Raw genomic sequence first — 21,053 nt, 5'->3', positions numbered from 1 at the left:
TTGAGCGTGCGCACGTGGCGGCTGCCTGACAGTTAGGATCCCAAGGAGCAGTGATTTAAGAACACGCCTTATGGAGGGATTGTTACATTCACACTGCAGATGCCAAACTGTAAGGTTCACTGACCTGATAGGAAGATTCTGCTGTCTGACAGGAGGAAATCGACTGTTATTAAGCAATTAGAGAGCCAGGGGCAGGAGATGGCGTGAGCGCTACTCTGCGGTGGCCCCGAGCTCCTGGGGGGACCTTGGGGACCGGCAGACGCCACCTCCGCCATCCCTTATTGTTCAGTTCCTGCCAGCTGTCACCCCTTCAAACTAGCGACAGAGGCGCCAGGCCTGAGACCGCAGTGCTGGACACACAGAGCAGCGCCGCGTCCCCCAGTGTCCGGCAGTGGCCTTGGCTTCTCTGAGAATTTACACGGTAAAGACAGTGCTGGATTATCTCACAAAGGGGCTGTCTGAAGGGGTCACGTTTACCTTGCCTGGAACAGAGTCAGCAGGAACCATGCGAAGTTATTAACAAGAAGGTAGCGGTTTCCCGCAGCGCACAGTACGTCGTACCCGCAGAGCGCGAGAACCCGGCCCAGCCACCCTTAGAAGTGTGTCCATCGAGCTCATCCACAAAGCGCGGCGGTGGCCGTTCGCAGGGGACCTGGGCCCACCCCGCCGGCCCACTCTAAACACGCAGGGCGGGGGCGAGGGGCTTCCTGGACGTCACCTGCCCACCTCCACCTCCCTCCTGACTGCGGCCCCTCACCCTGCTGGTATTATCACGGATACTTGGCTTGTGAGGCCGGGAAGCCACCCTGGATTCGGTATCCAGAGGGTAGGAGAGTTTCAGACGGCTCAGGCGGTCAAGGCCTCCCTGGGGGTGAGGCCGGGTGCCCGTCCTCTGGTGGGCGGGCCTGGGGCCTCTGAGGGGCACTGCCGAGGGTGCTGAGAGCCAAGGGGCACCTTTGCGGGTGTGGCCACGCTGCTTACCTATTGATTTTTGCCTTCGCATCGTACCTCGAGGGAGGCCCAGAAATGGGCCTTTCGGGCTCCCAGGAACGGTGGGCGTCATCACGGCGATCCCCTGGCGTTCGTACACGGACTGCAAACCAGAGAGCCCGGGGTGAGCTGTGTCAGACCAGCGCCACCCACGGCAGCCAGACAGGGAAGCCCTGGGCAGTGGACACCTGTCACGGGGCTTCCCCCAGCTGCTTCTGGGGAGCACCTCCGTGTCCAGCTGAGGCTGACGACGGGCCACACCAGCGTCCAGGACCCAGAAGGGGGCCCTGTCTGCCCTCAAAGTGCCGATGAGCCCTGCTCAGCGGAGCCGCGGTCTGCCTGACATTGACTGAGAATGACCAGGACGGATGTCCTGTAGGAAAGAGCACCTGGCGGTGGGCAGTGGGGTCTGACCTTGGCCACGTCCGCCTCCGCAAAGTGGGCTGACCACAGTGGCCCAGAGTGGGGGACAAGCCAAGTGCCGTGCCCTGGGGCATGTGGGCCCCGCGGCAGGCGGGCTGCCCGTCCTTCCTCCTCCGCCTGGTCCAGGAGGAGCCTCGCGCGTCCCTCCTTCGCTTTGCAAACAGCTTCCCTGTGCAGCCCTCGCCCAAGCTGCTGCTTCCTCGACTGGAAGACAGGTTGCTGGCCGGCCTCACCTCACCTCGCGGCGTCGGAGGGCCACTTGGAACAGCCGGGTGCGAGGCCCGAAGGAAACAGGCGTGTGCGCGCCCAGGCTGTTCCCGCGTGACCCAGTCTCGCTGGGCTCTGGGTGTCTGCCCGGCCCGGGGCTTGGAGGGTGTCTGGAACGAGCTGGGTACGGGGTGCCGCGGGGGGGTGGGGGGTCGGGACGCAGGGCCCTGGAGGAGCTGCCCGGGCCTTCTGGAGATGAGGGGAGGCAGGGGGCATCCTGTATCGTGCACTACGCAGAACCGTCACATCGGACCGATGATACTTCTGGGCGTTATTAGGAAGAGGCGGGGTTAAACAGAGAGTCAGTGTGACGTGATTCAGAGAAGATACAAAGTCAGGAAGTAATCGTGACAGGTGGTGCTCAGACTGGCAGCAGGCACGAAGCTGGGGTGGAGAGGGCCACGTCTGGAACCTGAGAGAAGCAGCCTGCCTGGACGACGGGCGGCTCTGCCAGCCCGTCGTGGCCCGTGGTCTCTGCTGACCGCCCCCTGGGAATAACGGTGGCCTGAGACCTCGGAGGGGCGGGATCCCAGGCATACGCGGAGGCCCTGCTCCCCGGGGCGGTGGGGTCGGGCCTTGTCTGCCCCGGAAGGCTGCTGCTTCGCTCCGGGTGGCCTACGGGAAGGCCCTCAGGGCGAGTTACTGAGCCAGTCACGCGGTGGCCTGCCCCCCCCCCCCCACTGCGGGTCTGCACTGGAATGGGGTGCCTGTCGCGCGTACGCAGATTGGGGCTCCGGGTCTGGACGCTGGGGAGGGTGAACTGCAACGGCGAGGTCTGCCCACGTCGGCCTGCCGCCCGCTCCCGCAGCCCAGCCACTCACGTTCACGTCCGAGACAGAGGGAAAGCACCGGCTGGTGGGCCGCTGCTTGATGGTGGCCACCCTGGACTCCACCGCGACGCTCTCCGCAGTTCGGGATGGCTTGGCGGCTGGGACTATCTCGTCGGGTTTATCTGCAACGTGAACATGACCGTCAGGACGGGCGTCGGTGAGCAAAGCCCCAAAACACAGTCGGGCGAGGGGCTGAGTTAGAAAAACGCCCGAGTGCCTTGTGCCTTTTCCCAAAGCCTTTACGGTACACGTGGTCTGTCGCTGTGGTGCGGAGCACGCGTGCCTCTCGGCCACAAGCGCTGACACTGACAGGACCTGTCCCCCAAGCCGTACCCCCCCCCCCCGCCGGGTGCACGTGGACAGGAGGGGAAGGAGACCCTCGCGGAGGCAACGCAGCCTCGGCACCGGAGGCTCCAGCACCCAGGGCGTCGCTTTGTTCATACTAGCGCGGTTTATTCTTGCTGGTGGGGGAGCCAAGCCAACGTTTTGAACATTTTTCTTTTTAAGAGCTCAGAGGTGTGGCTCCTTTGAAACTAAGCGCAGTTGCCAGGGTCTAAGGACCCAGCACCCAGGGCTGGAGGCGGCTGGGCAGCGTGGGTGTAGGCAGGGGTAGAGGTGGGGAGGGGAGGCAGCCCCCCCCCCCCGCCACCCGCTCAGGAGCCAGTTGACGTTTGTGCCTTGCTGTGCGGGGGAGTCCCCCCTCCCCCAAGAGCTGAACATTCTCAGTTCCTTGTGAAAAAGAAAGCCCAGGGTTAGTTATCAGTGATGCTTACAGATTAAGAAATGATTTTAAAATTTAAATTTAAAATGTTACATTTGGGGGAAAACCCGAAACTGGAGCACGTCCTGGACCCGCCCAACACCCTGGCCTCCGCCCGCAGACCGTCTGAGCTCAGGCACCGGCGTCTGATCAGGGCTGTTACAGCGCAGGACCCTGGTTTGCTGACACCAGGGGTGCCCGGGGTGGGGTGGGGCAGAAGCCAGCGTGAAGTGGGCCTGGTGGGAATCTCCCACTTTGGACCCTGTGAGGCGCTGCACTCTCCCGGCCACCCCCCGAGAACATTCTGTCCGCAGCTCGAGGTCTCTTCCCAGCTCACCCCACACCCTTCTGGGGTCTCGTGACGCCCCGCGAAGCTCGTGCCGTCAGAAAGGCCCAGGCCTCTGGGGTCTCGGCAGCCCCAGGCTGCGAGGCCAGCGTGAGAGTTCGGGCAGGAGCTCTGGGTTTAAGGCCCATGGCCCCCCAGGAAGAGCGCAGCCCCTGGAGAGGTCCCCACAGTCCCCAACAGGCAGGCCTCTGGCTTCACGGGGCCCCTTCCTGGTCGGTGCCCAGCCACATCCTGGACCAGGGTGAGGGCCCCACAGTCCCAGGTCGCCTGCTCGGGGAAGGCCGAGGAGCTCAGGCACGGCAGCTCGCGGAAGGCCCTTCCCGACCCGCCAGCTGGCACGGGGACTCCCAGGTCCCCTGCCCCCGCCCCGGCATCCTCCCGGCTCCTGGCCGCCTCGGGGGACACTGGCAAGCACCCGCCCTCTTAGGGGGTCGGTTGGAAACACCCACGTCTCTGGCCAGCCCAGCTACCGTTGCGGTGCCACTTAGCGCCCACCCTCGTCTCTGACCCTCCTCCTTTTGCCAGACCCCCTGCCCCACATCCGCAGTCCCAGCGACGTGCCTCCTTCAGGAAGCCTTCCCCTCGGGTCTGGGCCAGGCTTCTCTTCAGGATGGGGTTTAACTTCTTCCTGTGCTTGTCTCCCCACCCCGCCCCTTGGCTAGAGGACTCAGGGTCCTTGGCTGACGTCCCCCGTGAGCCCATCGTGACCTGCAGGTCCCCTCGGCTCCTGGAAGCCGGGCACCTCCCCGTGGCTGTCGGCTTTGCTTCGGCCGAGGTGCAGCTCTTTCTCCAGCGACGGCGGGGAGTCAGGTCCGTCTCCCGCGTTGGGACCTTCGTCCGCAGGTTCGGCCATCTTCTCAGGCCCAGCCTTAGCTTCAGCCTGTGCAGCTCCGCTAGGCTCCCCCCCTTCCCTGGGGCCTCCAGGAACGTGGGCCTGGAGGGGATGCCGCTGAGTTAGGGAAAGGGCGGCTCTCCCGTGGGGGGCACTGCAGGTGGGGAGCTCGGCCGCCGTGCAGCTGGCCACGTCGGGGCACAGCACGGGGCGAGGGCCGAGGGGCTCCGGGACCGGACGGCTCTCCTGGGATGGAGAGTTACACCAGCTGGACCTTCCAGAGGCTCCTATCTCCAGCTGGGCCCTGCGAGTCCATGTCTGGTTCCCCCCCCCCCGGCCCCCAGCACGCTTGGGGCCTCAGGCATGTGGCAGGCACCCCCAAAACACACCTCGGTGGTGGGTGTGCACAGGTGAGGCAAAGGCGCCATCATTAATGACAGCAGTCCCCGACCCCGTGGAAATTCTCGGCACCTTCATCCCGTTTCTCATTCTAACAGGAATCTGGCCATAGGGGAGGGGTCATTCCCATTCTGCAGAGAGAACAGCTGGGGATCTGGGATGCCTACGGTCACTCGTGCAGGTGGAACTCCGGGAGCAGGTGGGAGCTTGGGCTCCATTGGGGTCACCTGGCCCCCGTGTCCACCCCTGGGCCAGGGTGCCGAGCCTTGGCTGACAGCGGCCATCCGATGGGCTGCCGTCGGAACGGTCCTCCTGGTCCAGCTGACTGGACAGTCAGGGCGCCGTGCCCGCACAGTCACGCCCCATCCACATGGGGTCTGGGGTGTGATTGAAGGTGTATCCCCTGGAGCCACGGCGACCTTGCGGCGGACGTCCTGGTCCTTGTTTAAGCCTTTGCCCTCTGGTCTCCACGCCACCTAAGCGTTCTTTTGAACCAGAACACACGAGAGCATCTTGGTCTGTGGGGTTGGGTCAGGCGACCTTGCAGTGGGCGTCCTGGTCTTTGTTTAAGCCTTTGCCCTCTGCTCTCCACGCCACCTAAGCGTTCTTTTGAACCAGAACACGTGAGAGCATCTTGGTCTGTGGGGTGGGGTCAGGCGACCTTGCAGTAGACGTCCTGGTCCTTGTTTAAGCCTTTGCCCTCTGGTCTCCACGCCACCTAAGCGTTCTTTTGAACCAGAACACACGAGAGCATCTTGGTCTGTGGGGTTGGGTCAGGCGACCTTGCAGTGGGCGTCCTGGTCTTTGTTTAAGCCTTTGCCCTCTGGTCTCCATGCCACCTAAGTGTTCTTTTGAACCAGAACACGTGAGAGCACCTTGGTCTGTGGGGTTGGGTCGGGGGCTACTGTTCTGTCCTCAGTGACAGCGAGTTAGTGCGGTTTTGTGCGGTTCTTACATAGAAGGCCACCCTGCGTCGCTTCCCTCCCGGGGGCCCAGGTCCCCTCCTGGCCCTCGTCTCAAAGGGAGGCTGGTGGCCTGACTCGAGACTCTGCTCAGCCCCTGTGCTGGAGGGTTGGTTTGCCTGCACGTGAAGCTTTGGAGAAAAGCTGTGACACTGGGTTCCTGCTTCTCTTTCTGGGCTCATAAGGATTATTCACGGTTTGTAAGAGCCTGGAGTTGCATCTCTAGTCAAGGATTCCAGATGAAGAGGATTAGTGAGTCCAGCCCCCTGCAGTCTTAAAATGAAGCACTGAGGCTGAAAGCAGTCCTGCAGGCCGACTGGGAAGCTGTCAACTCGAGAAACAATGCAGTAGGGAGTTGATGGAAACACTCTGGAAGGGACCCCCGTATTTTAACTTTCTAAGCAGATGAAGTCTGGTGCCCACCGTACACAGGCTGCACCCTTCCTGGGTGGGGAGGGTGGGTGGTGCATGTCAAGCATGGGTGGGTCGCGTCCAGCCACGTGTCTCTTGGGAACCAGAGCACAGCTGGGGACCCCTGCCTGTCACCGGAGTCCCCACCCGGGGCCCTCCCCTGACCACAGGCAGGGTCACCCGCGTGTCCGAGCCCTCCCGCAGGAGAGATCCCAGCTCGTCCAGCAGATGTTGCCGGCTTTGCAGGAGGGAGGCATCGAATCGTGGAGTGAAACAACCCCCGAAATCGGGGCGAGCTGGGGAAGCTGAGGCCGCCCCTGGGCTGATGCGGCACACCTGGCTGCGAGAGGAGCCTGTGGCCGTGTTTCCCGCTGCACTGCTCCCCGGGGGGCAATGGGGCGCCCACCGCAGAGACTCTGTGACCCCCATCTGCCTGTGGCCACGTGCCGGACTGGTTCCAGCACCCCTGCCCCTCAGAACCGTCAGGAGAGCATCCCAGGTGCTCCAGAAACGTCCGGCAAGGCCGGGATTGGGATTCTCAGCCCCTCCAGCTTTTCGGGCAGGTGGCTTCATGGAATGTGTCCTAATCCTGGTGGCGTCCAGGAAGCCTGTCCCTCCTCGTGACCTTGAACAGCTTGTTTGCCAGGCTCTCTGGTGGGCAGGGCCAGCCTTGCCCTGTCTCAGGGTGAGAGGGCACGGCACACACAGCTTCCTCGAGGAAAGCCAAGTGCCGACGGCACCGACGTCACAGATGATGAGCCGCTCGTGCCGAAGCAGCAGCTGTTGCCAGCTGCCCGTCTCTTGCTTAATCGTCCCAGGAGGCCGTGCGGGAATGGGGGCGGGCGGTCTGACCCCAGCAGACTGTCCGTGGCCTGTGGGCCCTGACAAGGGATGGGCCCGCGGGAGCAGCCAGAGGTGCCCGCGGGGCCTGGAAGCTGTGGTGAAGCCGGTCCCAGCAGCTCTGTCCTGGAGCCGCCCTGGGCCAGTGTGGCGCTTGTGGTGGTCCCGCGCCCCCGGTGCCTGTGAGCATGGTGTCTGGGGACCAGAGCAGGTCCTCAGGAAATACTCGAGGCGTCTGAGCTCAAGCTCTCATCCAGTTTTCTCCACTCTCTGAAGGAAGGTGGGTCCCCCTCTCCAGGACTCTGGCCTGTCCTCTGTGCGACTCTGCCCTGGCCCAGGCTGGCCGTGCAGAACACGACTTCTGTCCTTCTGTCACAGCCCGGGGTGTTTGGCTGCTGGGGCCCCTGGGGGCGGGTGGGGGCAGGCCACACGCGCCCCCAAGGCTGGGCCGGCTCCGAGTCTGAGCTTCCCCCCCTCCCCCCCGACAACAGACTTTCACGGCTAGCCCTGTTGTGGCCACGGGGCTCCTGCAGCCCCCTGGTGCGGTGCCTCTTCTGGAAGTAACGGTGGACGGAGGGGGCTGTTTCTGCCAGCTGGCGTGGGCCTCGGATCGAAGCGGGGGGGGATTCAGAGGGAAAGGTAATCGCAGGAAACTTCCTGTGCCCTGGGCGTCCACCACGTGGTTGACACAGAGACCCATCCTAGAAAGCCCACTGGGAATTTTCCCGGGCAGCCCCTGGGGGTTGCGGGGGGAGGCTCAGGACTGCTCCAGAGAGAGGCTGCGAGGGTTAGCCTGCCTCTGGGGAGACACTGGGTGAGAGAGGAGGCGCTTTCCGGAGCTCCAGGACCCGCGACCCTGCCCCCAGATATCGCCCTGCTGGGTTCTGAGACCCGCCTCCCCATCTCAGCGTTTCAGTACCATGCTGTGTCTTAGCGGTAGCGCCGCGGGCCTGTGAGAGGGTCACCGCCTGCTCCTGAACTGACAGTGCTGCTTTTAGTCGCTGGGGTAGTCGTCTCCAGCTACTAGGTGAGAAACCCCCCAGATGTGGGCGCTGCTGCGGGAGGGGCCGGTGTCTTAGCTGCTCACGGCACAGAGGCTGGGTCCTCCGTCTCCACGCTGGCCTGGGGCAGGGGCAGGGAGCGGCATGGCCTTGCAGCTGCCCCCAGCTCAAGGGCAGTCTTCCTGCACATGTAGAGCAGGCCTCCTGGAGAGCGGGGTGGGGGTGGGGTTCTAGAGCTGAAGGCAGGCGGCAGAGGGCGCTCAGGGGCCCATTTGCCAGGGACCCTGCTGGCCTGCGTCCTGGCCAGCAGCCACGGAGGCTGCCTGCCCCCCCGAGCCAGGCAGGCCCAGCTGTGACAGGGTGCAGGGTCCCCACAGTTACGATGACGTAGACACGACTTGGGGAGACGCAGAACACGCTGGGGCACCACAGACGGGAGGGGCGGGGCAGGTGTGACAGACTGAAACGGGAAGAGTCCTGGGGCTGGGCCCCCTACAGGACCCCGAGCAGGGAGAAGACAGTACACGGTCACGGCACGTTCTCGACTCGACGCTGAGGGCCACAGGCGTGCGTGCGGGGGGTGAGACAGACACCGGTCGCCCCTTACCCTTCTTCTTCCGGACGGAAGCTTGCAAACAGAAAGGGGAGTGTGAGTCCCGTGGCGGCAGTGCTGCCTCGCTGGGGGCGGACTGCCCACCACGCGCACCCCTGGCTCTGGGCACACGCGGGTGGGCAGGGATGCACTGTCTACGCTGTCCTGGGACCTGCCGGCTTGTGGCCTGCCTTTTCTGACTTGCTGTCTGGCAAACTTGCCTCCCGTGGGGACAAGGGGCTTTCCTCTCACTCAGCACCCGCCCCTTCCTGGCACCCCGCCAACTGGACCGCGTGAGCCGAGGCAGCTCATAGGAAGGACCCTCACAGCGCCCTGAGCTGCGCCCCCTTAAAGGTGACCTGCCCGCGGGTCCTCCTGGGGGGAGCCCGCGTGGCACATGCTGCCTGGCTTTGGAGAAGCACGGGTGATAGTTCACACTGTCATCCCTGTTGGGGGCTGGGCCCGGCCTGGGGTTCAGGGGGCGTTTCCTGGAGAGTCCTGTGTGGGCATGGAGGGGCCAGAGGAAAGGGGCTCTGGGCGAACTCGTGGCTCTGGGTGGAGGTGGGCAGCCCCACAGCACTGCTGCCCTTTTCTAGAAGACCTAGGCCTCCAGCTGAGCTGCAGATCCTAGACGCAGGACATGGTGACAGGTGAGGGGGCCCTCGCTGGGAGACAGCCTGGGGAGGACAAAGTGTGGGAGACCCTCCCAAAAGAGCTGCAGGGAAGAAGGGGCTGCTTGGTACGAGGAAAGGGCCAAAGGAGAGGGTCTCCCCCTGAAGGCTGGGACCAGGTGGCAGCGACAGCAAGTGAGGATGCTCAGACTCCCAGCCCCTGGACCAGCTGGGCCTGACGATTTGTTCTGTGCCCCCGTAACCTGCCCTGGGCAGAGCTCACAGATGCTTCCCCTCCCTGCCCACCGAGCCGTCTCAGCGGAGTAAGCTGTCAGTCCACTCGCCCACTCCCGTGTGGTCAGAGCAGCCTCCTCCTGGAGGTGTCCCTGGGCGCCGTGGTGACACCCAGCGTGGCGTCTAACCGGCACCCGGAGTCATCCCTCTTCATCAGCCACGCGGCCGCTAGACCCAGGGCTCACGTTGCTCTGCGTATCCTTCCCCAGGCCACGTGGTGGGGTCCAGCGGCCACAGCCCTCTGTGCTTTGCAGTCCTTTCGAGAAGGCACCAGGAGCTCCCTCCACTTGGCCTGCAGCCCCCCAGGCCCGCCAACCCCTCTGCCATCTATGCCAGACGCCAGGGCCGCAGCTTTCTGGTCTGAGCCACACGGTGGGAAAGATTCTGGGGGGAACCCTAGACGGCGGGGGGGCTGCTTGGGGGGAGGGGCCACAGTGGGGCAGCTTACCTTTATCCACTAGTGAGAGGCCCAAAAATTCAAAACAAAACAATGTTAGACGAACCAAAAGGAGGTTAGGCGAAACTACTAACCACCCCCGAAGCTGGCAGGGCCCCAGCGGGCCAGCGTGGGAGCGCCGCGCACGGGGGCGTTTCCTGACCCCTCTCCGGGTGTCGGGGCCAGGAGAGGGGTGAGCGAGCAAGCAGAGGGCCATGCAGAGGCTGGGGCAGCCCGGACGTGGCACTCACCGAGCTCCTCCAGCTCCGAGGTCATGGACTTGGAGCGCAGCGTGAGGGCCGTGGTCGGGGCGCGCTTCGGGGGTGGAGGAGCTTGGGGGGCAGACAGGAGGGAGGGAGGTGAGGGCCGGGCCCCAGTGCCGCCACCCCCTGCCCCTTCCAGAACAGACGGCAGGTGGGGCCCCTGGACCTGCTGGAAAGGCTGAGATGGGGCCTCCCCCTGGGTGGGGAAGCTGGTACCGGAGGTCCCGACGTGCTTCTCCAGTCTCTTTCCTGCCGGGGAGTGGCTCTGGCCTGCTCCCGGCGCCCCTCTGCAGGCCTTGCTCAGCCCCAGTGTCCCCCAGCTGTGACCTCCCTTGGGAAGGAGGGTGGGCCCGAGGACCTCTCCGTTCCACGGGCCCAGGCTGCATGCCATCACAGTGACCGATACAGGTCAGTTTGGAGCGGGAGCCCCCAGGCCCCTGTCTGCTGAGCACAGCCCTGGCCTGAGGCCGCCCACCACTCCCTGTGGGCCAGCCCGAGTCCCCTCCTAACCTCCTTTTCTGACTTGTTTCCTACTCTGGGGCAGGGGGAACGGGACCCCCCACCCCCAGTGGCAGATGGGGCACACCTCGCAAGTGCCTGAGCACAGGGGGCTGGGGGGGAAGAGCCCTGCCCCCCACCCACCCTTCGGGCAGGGCTGGCGGCCGGGAGGGCACCTTTCTTCCTGGCCGTGTCGTCTGGGTCGAGATTCCTGGTCACTGTGACCACCTTGAGGACGAGGTGATTCCCTCCCTGGCGGATCATGTTCACCACCTGCCGGTGGCCGACCTTCACGACATTCTCGTCGTTAACCTGTGGAGAGAGAAGGCAGGGCGGTGAGCTAACGGGATCCCAGCGCCCAGCTGGAGGGGGGCACACGTGGGCAGGCCCCGTGGGAGCGAAGGTGCCTTCGGAAAACCGAGCAGAAGCCGCGCGGCCTGGAGGGTGAGGCCGGGCCTCCTGCAGCCCAGAGCTGGTCACCGGCCGGGGCCGCTTTCTGGGAGTGAACGTCCCTGCGGCTGCTGTGAGGAAGGCAGACTGGGCTCGGAGCAGGGCCTCCTTGATGGCCCAGGCCCCATCCCCTCCCAGGTGGGCCCTGGCACCTCCTGTCCGGACCCCAGCTCCTGGTGTGAGGGCCGGGCACGGAGGGCGGCACAGAGAGCGAACCCACAGGAGGTGGGGTCCATGGCGGCTCCAAGCACTGTCTTCGAGGAAAAAAAACCGCCCTAATGATCGAGAACTGATAAGCACTGAATCCTGCCCAGGCTTGCGGTCGCCAGTCCACGTTTTGCTGTACTTCTTTCTCCCGCTGTGGATTTCTTAAAAGCCGTCAAAGTGCAGGGTAGCCACAGACAGAAGAGTCAGCAGGGTTGGTGAGGCTCCACGAACCCAGCACCCCACGCAACCAGACCCCAGCGGGCGCACCAGGTGCCCGGCTCTGACGACCAGGACCCAGGCGAGCGGGTCTGATCATCTCTGCGGGCCTCTGCAGGCCAGCTCGGTCTGCTTCACCCAGCTCTCCCGGGGCCCAGGAACCCCTTCAGGCCTGGACGGGCAAACCAGACAGCTGGCCCCCGGGGAAGGGCAGTTCAGGAGGCTGCCTGGGAGGGGGAGATGCGCCCGGTTCCAGGCGGCAGCCGCAGTCTGTGCAGTGACTCCTAGCGGCTCTCCTGTTCACTGATTGTCTCAGAGTGCGAGTAGGGAGCCAGATGAATTCAGGAAGTAAGAAGTGCGGTGGAGAGTTGGGCCAGGAGAGGGACGGCTGTCCCCGAGCTTGCCAGGGAGGAAGAACGGGCCCAACTCAGCCAGACCACAGCTACCCGGGACACGCAACCCGAGGCACATGGGTCTCCCTCCCTTGCGTCTCTCCTCCCACAAGTGCGCTGAGACAGCAGTGCTCGTTCATTAATTCCAGCCACCACTCTTGCTCTGAGGGCCCTCAGTCCAGGAGGTACAGGGGGTGGACGGTCCGTCCCCACCCTCCGGGGGCTTACATTCTCATGGGGGAGTCGGACGGCATGGAAGTCAACGAACAATGTCAGCTCAGCTGTGCTGAGTGCCACCCGAGAAAGCAGGGCCGGCGAGAGAGGGGCAGGCGCTGTGCACAGGCATTGGGTCGTGGTGATGGGGCACCGGACAGCCGGCGCAGCCAGGGCCGGGCTCTGAGGCGAGCATGAGCCTGGCGCGTTCGTGGGACAGCAAGATGGCCAGGGGCCCAGAGGGCCAGAGCAGTGTGAACCCAGCGGGGAGGAGGGGTTAGAAGAAGAGCCTGGGTTCTGAGAGGCCCAAGGCCCACTCAGCGAGGCCCTGAGTGCCAGCTGAGACCTTAGGCTTTGAGCGTGAGAGGGATGTGGCAGACTGATGTTTCAGGAGCGTCAGTCACTTGGGATGGGAGGAGGGGGTGGGGCAGAACCCGGGCTGGGAGCACGGGCTGCTTGGACCGGAGGGAGGCAGGAGGGGTGGGGAGACCCGGTCAGGTCTGGAACCATGGGACGCGGCGACGTGGGTTGTGTGGGACGGAGCTGCCCGAGGCCCTGGTGAGCTGCCTGCAGCGCAGACGGCCCCCGGCCGCCCACCCGTCAGGCCTCGGTGGCCAGCCCAGTGCGAGGAGGGCGGACCAAGAGGAGGACCGCATCCTGCCGCTGACGGGCGGGCCCCTGCGCTATTCATGATGGGTCAGTGCAGGCATGGGGAGGGGCTCAAAGACCCCCCAAGGGCGAGCGCGACATCTGCTCCAGACGGAAGGAGCAGCTTCTCAAGCCCACAGTGGGTAGCAGCCCCTGCCACGGAGCCCACCCTGACCGTGGGCCCCTCACGCTCTTCTTTCCCCTTCCGTCTCCCCTCAGCCACACCCAACTTAAGTCCACACGCTGCTTTGCAAGTAAAGAAGCTCTGGACGAAGGCCGGAGCCGCGGCTGCACGGGTGGCGCTTCAGCAGTGACGGCATGGCGGTGTCAGGTGGCTGTGCTGGGACGCACACGAATGCCCTCTTCCAAGAAGGCACAGAAACACCAGCAGCACAGTTCAGCCTGGAATCAGTAAAAAGCCCGTGACCAGCGAGGCGGGATGGGAACATGCAGCTCCGTCCTCCTCCCAGCACAGAGGGACGGAGAGCAAAGAGCAGAGCTGCAGTTTAGTTTCCAGCCTTCTAACAAACTGAAACTTCAGTTTAACCAGAACGGGACTGTGGAGCCAGCTACCATCCTTCAAGCAGACGCTCCACATTGCTCGTGTGGCGACAGGAACCTCGGAGACCGAGTACGTGAAATGCTTGCTGTTCCTCAGTTGCCCACTGAACTCTCATGGTCCCTCAAAAACCAAAACAACCCCAAGACACACACACACCACACTGGGCCTACAGTTCTGGCGTGCTGCCACCAGGAGGTGTGTGCCTTAAGCAGCCACCGCGTGTACAGGTGAAGCCAAGTCCTGAAGATACAGCCTTGGAGCAGGTCCAGTTACCTGCAAGAGAGTGCCATTCTCTCCACTGCGTCATTCTCACATACAGGGTGCGATTATGCAGGGAGTAGAGCACGGCCACATCCCGGCAGAGGGCAAGAATACCAGCCTGGCCACCACCTTGGTTCAGGGAACTTCTGCCTGCCTTTACACACTTTCATATCTTCCTAAATAATTCTCTAATTCCACTTAAATTGTTACTGGAAATATCAAGCTTGGATGCGTACATAGTTTAAAGAGGCAGAATTCTACAAGGCTTGTTACAAAGCCAACAGGACCTCACCACCTAGCCCCACTTCTCATTCCCAGAGCCTTCAACCAATTCTTTCTATACCCATCGCTGCACCTCTCCCCATGCTGCTACTTGATGCGTTAATTTTAGGTATCATCTGCTGACACACCACCACTGAAAATGATGGTCTAGCTCAGCGTTCTCAGCTGGGGCACTACTGCAGCTCGGGCCCCATCAGCTCATTGTTCGGGCGTGCACTGCAGGTTGTTCAGCAGCATCCCTGCGTTCTACCCACCAGGTCCAGCAATCCACTCCCCCCGAGAGTGACAACAGGAATGTCTCTAGCCATTGCCAGTTGTCCTCTGGGAGGTCGAAGTCACCCTCAGCTGAGGCTGAGAACTACGAATGTAGCTTTTTCTTCATCCCCCGTACCACCAGTTTTCCAGGACTTCCATCCTCAGGTGATGATAGTGACATAGTTTTAACCAGATCAACATTCAGGGTTTACGTCATGACTGTCTAACATCTGTCTACAGGTAAACCACATGGTATACTATGATTACTTTGCCTTTTCCAGTGCGTTTTGTTTTCCCTGGAGTGAAGTAATTTTCTGGTGTTTTTATTTAGACTGGTTTAATTTTCTGTGTACTTAACAGTAATTCAAGTCCAAACACTTCCTTAATTATGTAAATCTCTTTTCAAAATCTTCAGGTACATTGGATGTCTTGTTAAGTTTGTCTTCTTGAACAAATCACTCCTGAAGACTTCTCTAACAGTGCGGGTTCAGTGTTCTCTTGGCCTGTGTCCCCCCGTTACTGTCACCCTCAGGATTCCTTCTGATTCTGTCTTGTGTTGGATCTTCTGAACCCTAGACCACATGTATGTATTTCTTTGATTCAAAACCTCATTTTTGGTAGAGGACGTTCTCCAGTAGTCTTCCAATAAAAGGAGTTGGGGAGGTGATTTTTTTTTAGACATTGTCGGTTTGAAAAGGGCTTTACCTGCACACTTAAATAGTAGTTTGCCTGGGTATAAAATTTGAGGTTGGAGGGTAGGTAAGGTAAAGTAAGCTCCTAAGACTAACTCTTCTGCAGGTAACAACTGTAAAGTCTGGACAGAATATAGTCCCTCATCCTCAAACCCAAACCAACAAAAACAGTTCCTTGAAAGCTCTGGAACATGAACAAAGGTAGGCAGATTTTGGGTGGGAGTGGAAAAGCGGAAGCTTTGGGCCATGGACACAGAGTGGTGTGAGTTACCTGATGCTCTGGTAGAAACCGCAGCCTTTCTGGTTTGAGAAATCAGAGGACAGAGCCCTTTGTGTCCACAGCGGCCAAAGCGAGGGGTGAATTCCAGAGAGGAGAGGGCCAGAGAAGAGTAGTTCTGTGTTCTGTGTGTACACTCTTCCCAAGTCTGTGGTTGACATCTGAACTATGTGTGCACAGGGCCAGCTCCAAATAGCTTGCAGATAAGGCTGGAAAGCACCCGAACTGGTCCTTGGGCAGCTGCCGCAGCAGGCTGGACAGTTTGCATGCGAGTGTAACCAGGGCAGCTGTCAACTACGGCAAGAACACCGGCACTCAAGCAAGAAGCGTAACAGAGTCTACAGTTGCCACAGCGTAACACTCACAACATTCAGGATACGATACAAACTTACCTGATGAATCCACAGGTGACCAAGGTGTTGGAATTATTAGACGAGGACTTTAAAGCAGCTATTATAACAATACTCAGCTGGGTAAAAGAAAATATACTCTTAATGCATGAAAAATAGGAAATTCAGCAAAGAAAAAAAAACATGAGAAATGTTACAGCTAAAAAAAACAGAGTATCTGAAATTTAAAAAAGCACTGGATGGGTTTAATAGCAGAATGGATATGACAGTGCAAAGAGTGGACTTCAGTACAGAAACAGGACTTATCCAATATGAAGAGAGAAAAGATTTTCAGAAGTGAACACAGTGTTAAGGACTCGTGGGACAATGTCAGAAGGTCTAACATAATGATAATTAGAGGCCCAGAAGGGGACAATAATCAGAGTCCCAGAAGAGAGAGAGAAAATGGGTCAGAAAATGTGATGGCCGAAAAGTTCCCCAGTTAGGTGAAGGGACACTAATGTACAGATTCAAGAAGCTCAGTGATTCCCAAGTATGATAAATACCAAGAATATCATGTCTAGGCACATTACAGTCAATCTGCTGAAAGCCAGAGAAATCTTAAAGCAGCCAGAGAAGGACATGTTACTTACACAGGAACCGTGACTTGAGCTACTGTGGACCTCACATCTGAAACCATGGAGACAAGAAGAGCCTGGAACAGCATTTTAAAACTGTAAAAGGAAAACAGTCGTCAACCTAGAATTCTGTAACCACTGAAAGTATCAAGAAGGAAGGCAAAATAAAGACCTTTGTAAACAAATGCTAACCAAGAGAATCCCTGCCAGCAGACCTGTACTACAGATATGCCAAAGCAAGTTCTTCAAGCTGGAGGAAAATGATGAAGGATCTTCAGAAGGCACAAAGGATGTGAGAAATGATAAATGCCTGGGCAAAATGTAAAAGATTATGTTCATTCTCATGAAAAAATAGATACGACCGTTTTAGGCAGAAATGCTGTTGTTTTGTGGGGTTTATAAAGTGAGTAGATGCAATACCTTAGACAGATGTAGCATAAAGGAAGGCAGGAGTGAGGCAGATAGACCTGTACGGCTGCCAAGTTTTTATACTTCGCGTGAGTGTGCAGTGTGAATTCCAAGTGGACGGAAGAGTTAAGGATGTGTACTGTAATCCTAGAGCCACCACTAAAGAGAATGTAAAGAACTACAGCTAGAAGCAGATAAAATGGAGTTCTAAAAACAGATAATCCAAAATAAAGCAGAAAAGGGAGAACAGAGGAAATCTGAAGAGAAACAAACCGAACTGGCACACCTGTGCCGAACAGCGTCAATAATTAAATTAACGGGCTAAAGCTCCAGTTGAAAAGCAGAAGCGATGAAAACAGATTTTAAAAAAGACCGAAATGTGCTGTGTGCGCACTTGACACAGACTGAAAGTAAATCAGTGGAAAAAGGATTTCCCGTAGATGGAGTGGCTGTATTCATATCTGACAATAATAGGCTCTATCCACTTTGCAAAAAGGTAAACGTGGAGTTAGGATCCAGAAACTCCACTCCAAGTATACTCGCAAGAGAACTGAAAACATGTGCTCACACAAATACCTTTACCCAGAAGTTCATAGCGGCATTCTTCATAGTAGCCAAAAACGGGGCTGGAGGAATGAGCCCCTTGATGGGCATGAGGTTCCTTTCTGGAGTGACAAAGTGTTCCAAAGTTAGACTAGTGATGGTTGCAGAACCGTGAATATATTAAAATCCACTGGACTGTGTAATTCAAGAGCTTGAAATTTTAAGGTACGTAATGTATGTATCAACAGAGCTGGAAAAAAACAGACTGAAGAGCAAAAGAAATAAAATGGGGTATTTCATAACGATACAAGAGGTCATTCATAAGGAGGACATAACGGTCATAAACATTTATGCAGCTAGTAACAGAGCCTCAACATAATGAAGCCAGATTTGACAGAATTAAAGAAATAGGCAACTCTGCAAACGTAGGAAATTTTAATGCCCCCATCTCAAATTGATGAAACAGCTAGACGGAGAAGGAGCATGTTTCCCTTGGTCCAGGTTTTCTGAAATTTGCTGATATGCCTCGGTGTGTCTCTGTTTTCATCTCTTATACTGGGTACTCATGAATCCCTTTCCATCAGGAAACTTGCATTCCTCCATTCTAGAAAGTTTCCTTCAGTTATTTCCTGAACATTTCTTTCATTTTCTCTCATTCTCTCTGTCTCTCTCTCTCTCACTCGCTCCTCTCTCTCCTCTCTCTCTCTCTCAAAAAATTTTGGCCTCACTGCGCAGCATGCGGCATCTTAGTTCCTCAACCAGGGATCAAACCAGCGCCCCCTGCAGTGGAAGCACGGAGTTTTAACCACTGGACCGCCAAAGAAGTCCCTCATTTCCTCTTTGAGGTACACTTATTTAGCACATGGTGGACCTTCTGGACTGGCCCTCTAATTATCTTTCCTCTCCAACTTTCCACATCTCTTTCTGGGAGATTCTTTTCAATTTATCTTTCAATCTATCAAAATGTTCATATCTGCTATATTTTTAATTTCAAGAGCTCTTATTTTGTTCTCTGTTAGTTTAAAAAAGAGCATTTTGTCCTTATTGCAAGGATGCAATATCTTTTTTTATCTCACTGATCATATTAACAATGTCTTTTCATAATCGTACTCTCCCTGCATAGTCTCCTTTTTTTCCTCCATAGTATGTTTATTTTGGGCTTTCTCTTTCATATTAATTCTTTCATCAATGTCATATTTAAGGAAGACCCCTAAAGAGCTGATTTCTATCCCAGCCAGTTATTTTGTGAATACTGACAAACTGATCCTAAACTTTATATGGAAAGGCAAAAGACCCAAAATAGCTACTGCAGTATTGAAGACGTACAAAGTCAGGTGCCTGACATTGCCTGACCTCAAGACTTACTACAGAACTTCACCAATCAAGTATTGGTGAAAGAATAGACAAATAGACCAACAGGATAGAACAGATGGCCCAGAAATAGACCCACACAGATCCAGTAGCTGATCTTTGACAAAGGAGCAAAGGCAATTCAATGGACAAAAGATAAATCTTTTCAACAATGGTGCTGGAACAATGGGGACAGCCACATGCAAAAAAAAAAAAAAGAAAAGAAACTAGACACAGACCTTACACCTTTCACAAAAATTAACCCCAAATGGGTCACAGACCTAAACGTAAAACACAAGATTATAAGATAATGTAAAAGAAAATCTAGGTGACCTTGAGTTTAGCAATGACTTCTCAGGTAAAACACCAGAAGCACTATTCATAAAAGAAAAAACTGATAAACAGTCCATTAAAATGAAAACCTGCTCAGCAAAATACACTGTCAAGAGAATGAGAAGACGATCCACAGATGGGGAGAGAAGTTTTGCAAAACACGTATCAGATAAAGGACCAGCGTCCAAAATACACAAAGAACTCTTAAAACAATGAGAAAACAACCCATAAAAATTGGGCAAAAGATCTGGCTATCTCACCAAAAAAGATATACAGATGATCAATATCCTATGTCATCAGGGAAACGCACGTTAAAACAACAACGAGATACCACCGTGCACCTACTAGAGTAGCCAAAATCCAGAGCCCTGACACCACCAAACGCTGGCAAGGACGTGGAGCCCCAGGAACTCTCATTCGCTGCTGGTGGAAGCGCTACAACGGTACAGCCACGTGGTAGACGGTCTGGCAGCTTCTTACAAAACCGAACATACCGTTTCCGTGTGACTCAGCCCTCAGGCTCCTCGGTGATCGTTCACCCCAGTAAGCGAAAACCTGTGTCCACGCAAAACCCTGCACGTGCATGTTCATAGCACCTGTACTCATAATCGCCAAAACTTGGACACAACCAAGATGTCTTTCAGTAGGTGAGTGGATGAACTGTGATACGTCCAGACGACGGGACTGTTATTCAGTGATAAAAAGCAGCGGACTGTCAAGCCACAGAAGGACATGGGGGAACCTTAAGTGCACCTTGCTAAGTGAAAGAAGCCCATCTGAAAAGGACACGCATCGTATGATGCCAACTACATGATACTCTGGACAAAGCAAAACTGCAGAGACCATAAAAAGATCAGCGGTTCCCAGGGGTTGGGGGGAGGGAGGGAGGAACAGGTGGAGCACAGGAGATTTTTAGAGCCGTGAAATTATTATTCTGTATGATACTGAAATGGGGGGTAGGTGACATTATACATCTGTCCAAATCCATAGAGTGTACAATGCAAAGAGGGAGCCCTAATGGAAACTGTGGACTTCACTTCATAACAATGTATCAGCATTGTATAGTATTATATCATTATTGGTTCATCAATTGTAACGAGTGTACCACGCAACAGCAAGATGTTAAAAATACGGAAATGGGTAGGTGGGGAGGGGTAAGGGAGTATGTGGAAACTCTTGTACCTTTCACCCTATTTTTTTTCCTGTAAATTAAAACTATCAGAAAAAAAAATCTATTAATTAAAAAGGAAGCTCATTTCTACAGTCTTTTATTACGGAAAATTGTCCCACAAATAACCAAGAGCAGAGAGACCATTATTCTGGACCACCGCGGCCTTGTCCGCCAGCGCCAGCATCGACAGGCTGGAGCAGTTCCAGTGCCTCTACGCGCCCCGCCGCCCCGCCCCGCCCCCGCCATGGAGCAAGTCCCAGCCTCCTCTCGCCCTGCCTGAAAGCAATCCAGGCCGCTTTGTGTTAAAAGACAAAGTCTCACACTAAAAGCACAGCCGCAATACCACGATCACACCTGCAAGGTAACTCTCAATCCTCATATCACCAAGTACTCCAGCAGGCTGGAGTTTCCCTGACTGTCTCGTAACTGTCCCCAAGTATACAGCTGGTTCGCTGGAATCAGGAGCTGAACACAAGCCGCACGTTGTGTCTGTTGGCATGGGTCTTTTCTACTCTGTGGGGTTCCCCATTCCTTTTTTTTTTTTTTATTTTTGCGGTACGCGGGCCTCTCACTGTCGCGGCCTCTCCCGTTGTGGAGCACAGGCTCCGGACGCGCAGGCTCAGCGGCCATGGCTCACGGGCCCAGCCGCTCCGCGGCATGTGGGATCCTCCCGGACCGGGGCACGAACCCGTGTCCCTTGCATCGGCAGGTGGACTCGCAACCACTGCGCCACCAGGGAAGTCCCCAAACTTTTAATTTTTAGAATGGTTTTAGATTTACAGAAAAATTGTGAAGATAGCATGGGGAATTCCCATATGCCTGCCTCCAGTCTCCCCTATTACGAACACGTTACATTAAGACGGTACATTTGTCATAATCAATGAACCAATGTTGACACACTGTTATTAACTAAAGCCCACGTTTTATTCAGATTTCCTTAATTTTTACCCAGTGTCCTTTTCTGCCCCAGGACGACACATGACGTTTAGGCTCCTCTGGGCTGTGACAGCTCAGACTTTCCTCGTTTTCGATGACCTTGACGGTTTTGAGTACCCGTCAGGTGTCTTGTGT

At 57.1% G+C, this 21,053-nt stretch overlaps 1 protein-coding gene and 1 long non-coding RNA gene across 3 annotated transcripts in view; one reads left to right on the top strand and one right to left on the bottom strand.

Annotated features, from left to right (window-relative positions):
* Positions 1–21,053, bottom strand: part of SHANK2 (SH3 and multiple ankyrin repeat domains 2) — a 552,956-nt gene that overhangs the window by 20,157 nt on the left and 511,746 nt on the right. For both annotated transcript variants that reach the window (XM_079928829.1, XM_079928828.1), the window contains 4 exons: positions 10,932–11,067; positions 10,246–10,326; positions 2,502–2,632; positions 982–1,093 (listed from right to left, as the gene is read on the bottom strand). In XM_079928829.1, the coding sequence (XP_079784955.1) occupies positions 982–1,093; positions 2,502–2,632; positions 10,246–10,326; positions 10,932–11,067 (460 nt within the window). The remainder of the gene's footprint in view (positions 1–981; positions 1,094–2,501; positions 2,633–10,245; positions 10,327–10,931; positions 11,068–21,053) is intronic.
* Positions 12,881–20,137, top strand: LOC307190060. Its single transcript, XR_013829356.1, has 3 exons — positions 12,881–13,512; positions 14,657–14,824; positions 15,040–20,137. It is a non-coding gene; the product is annotated as an uncharacterized lncRNA (long non-coding RNA).

The sequence above is a fragment of the Stenella coeruleoalba genome (assembly GCF_951394435.1).
Source record: "Stenella coeruleoalba genome assembly, chromosome: 8".
Lineage (NCBI taxonomy): Eukaryota > Metazoa > Chordata > Mammalia > Artiodactyla > Delphinidae > Stenella > Stenella coeruleoalba.
The sequence above is the reverse complement of the archived record's forward strand: the minus strand, read 5'-3'. Positions and strand labels throughout refer to the sequence as shown.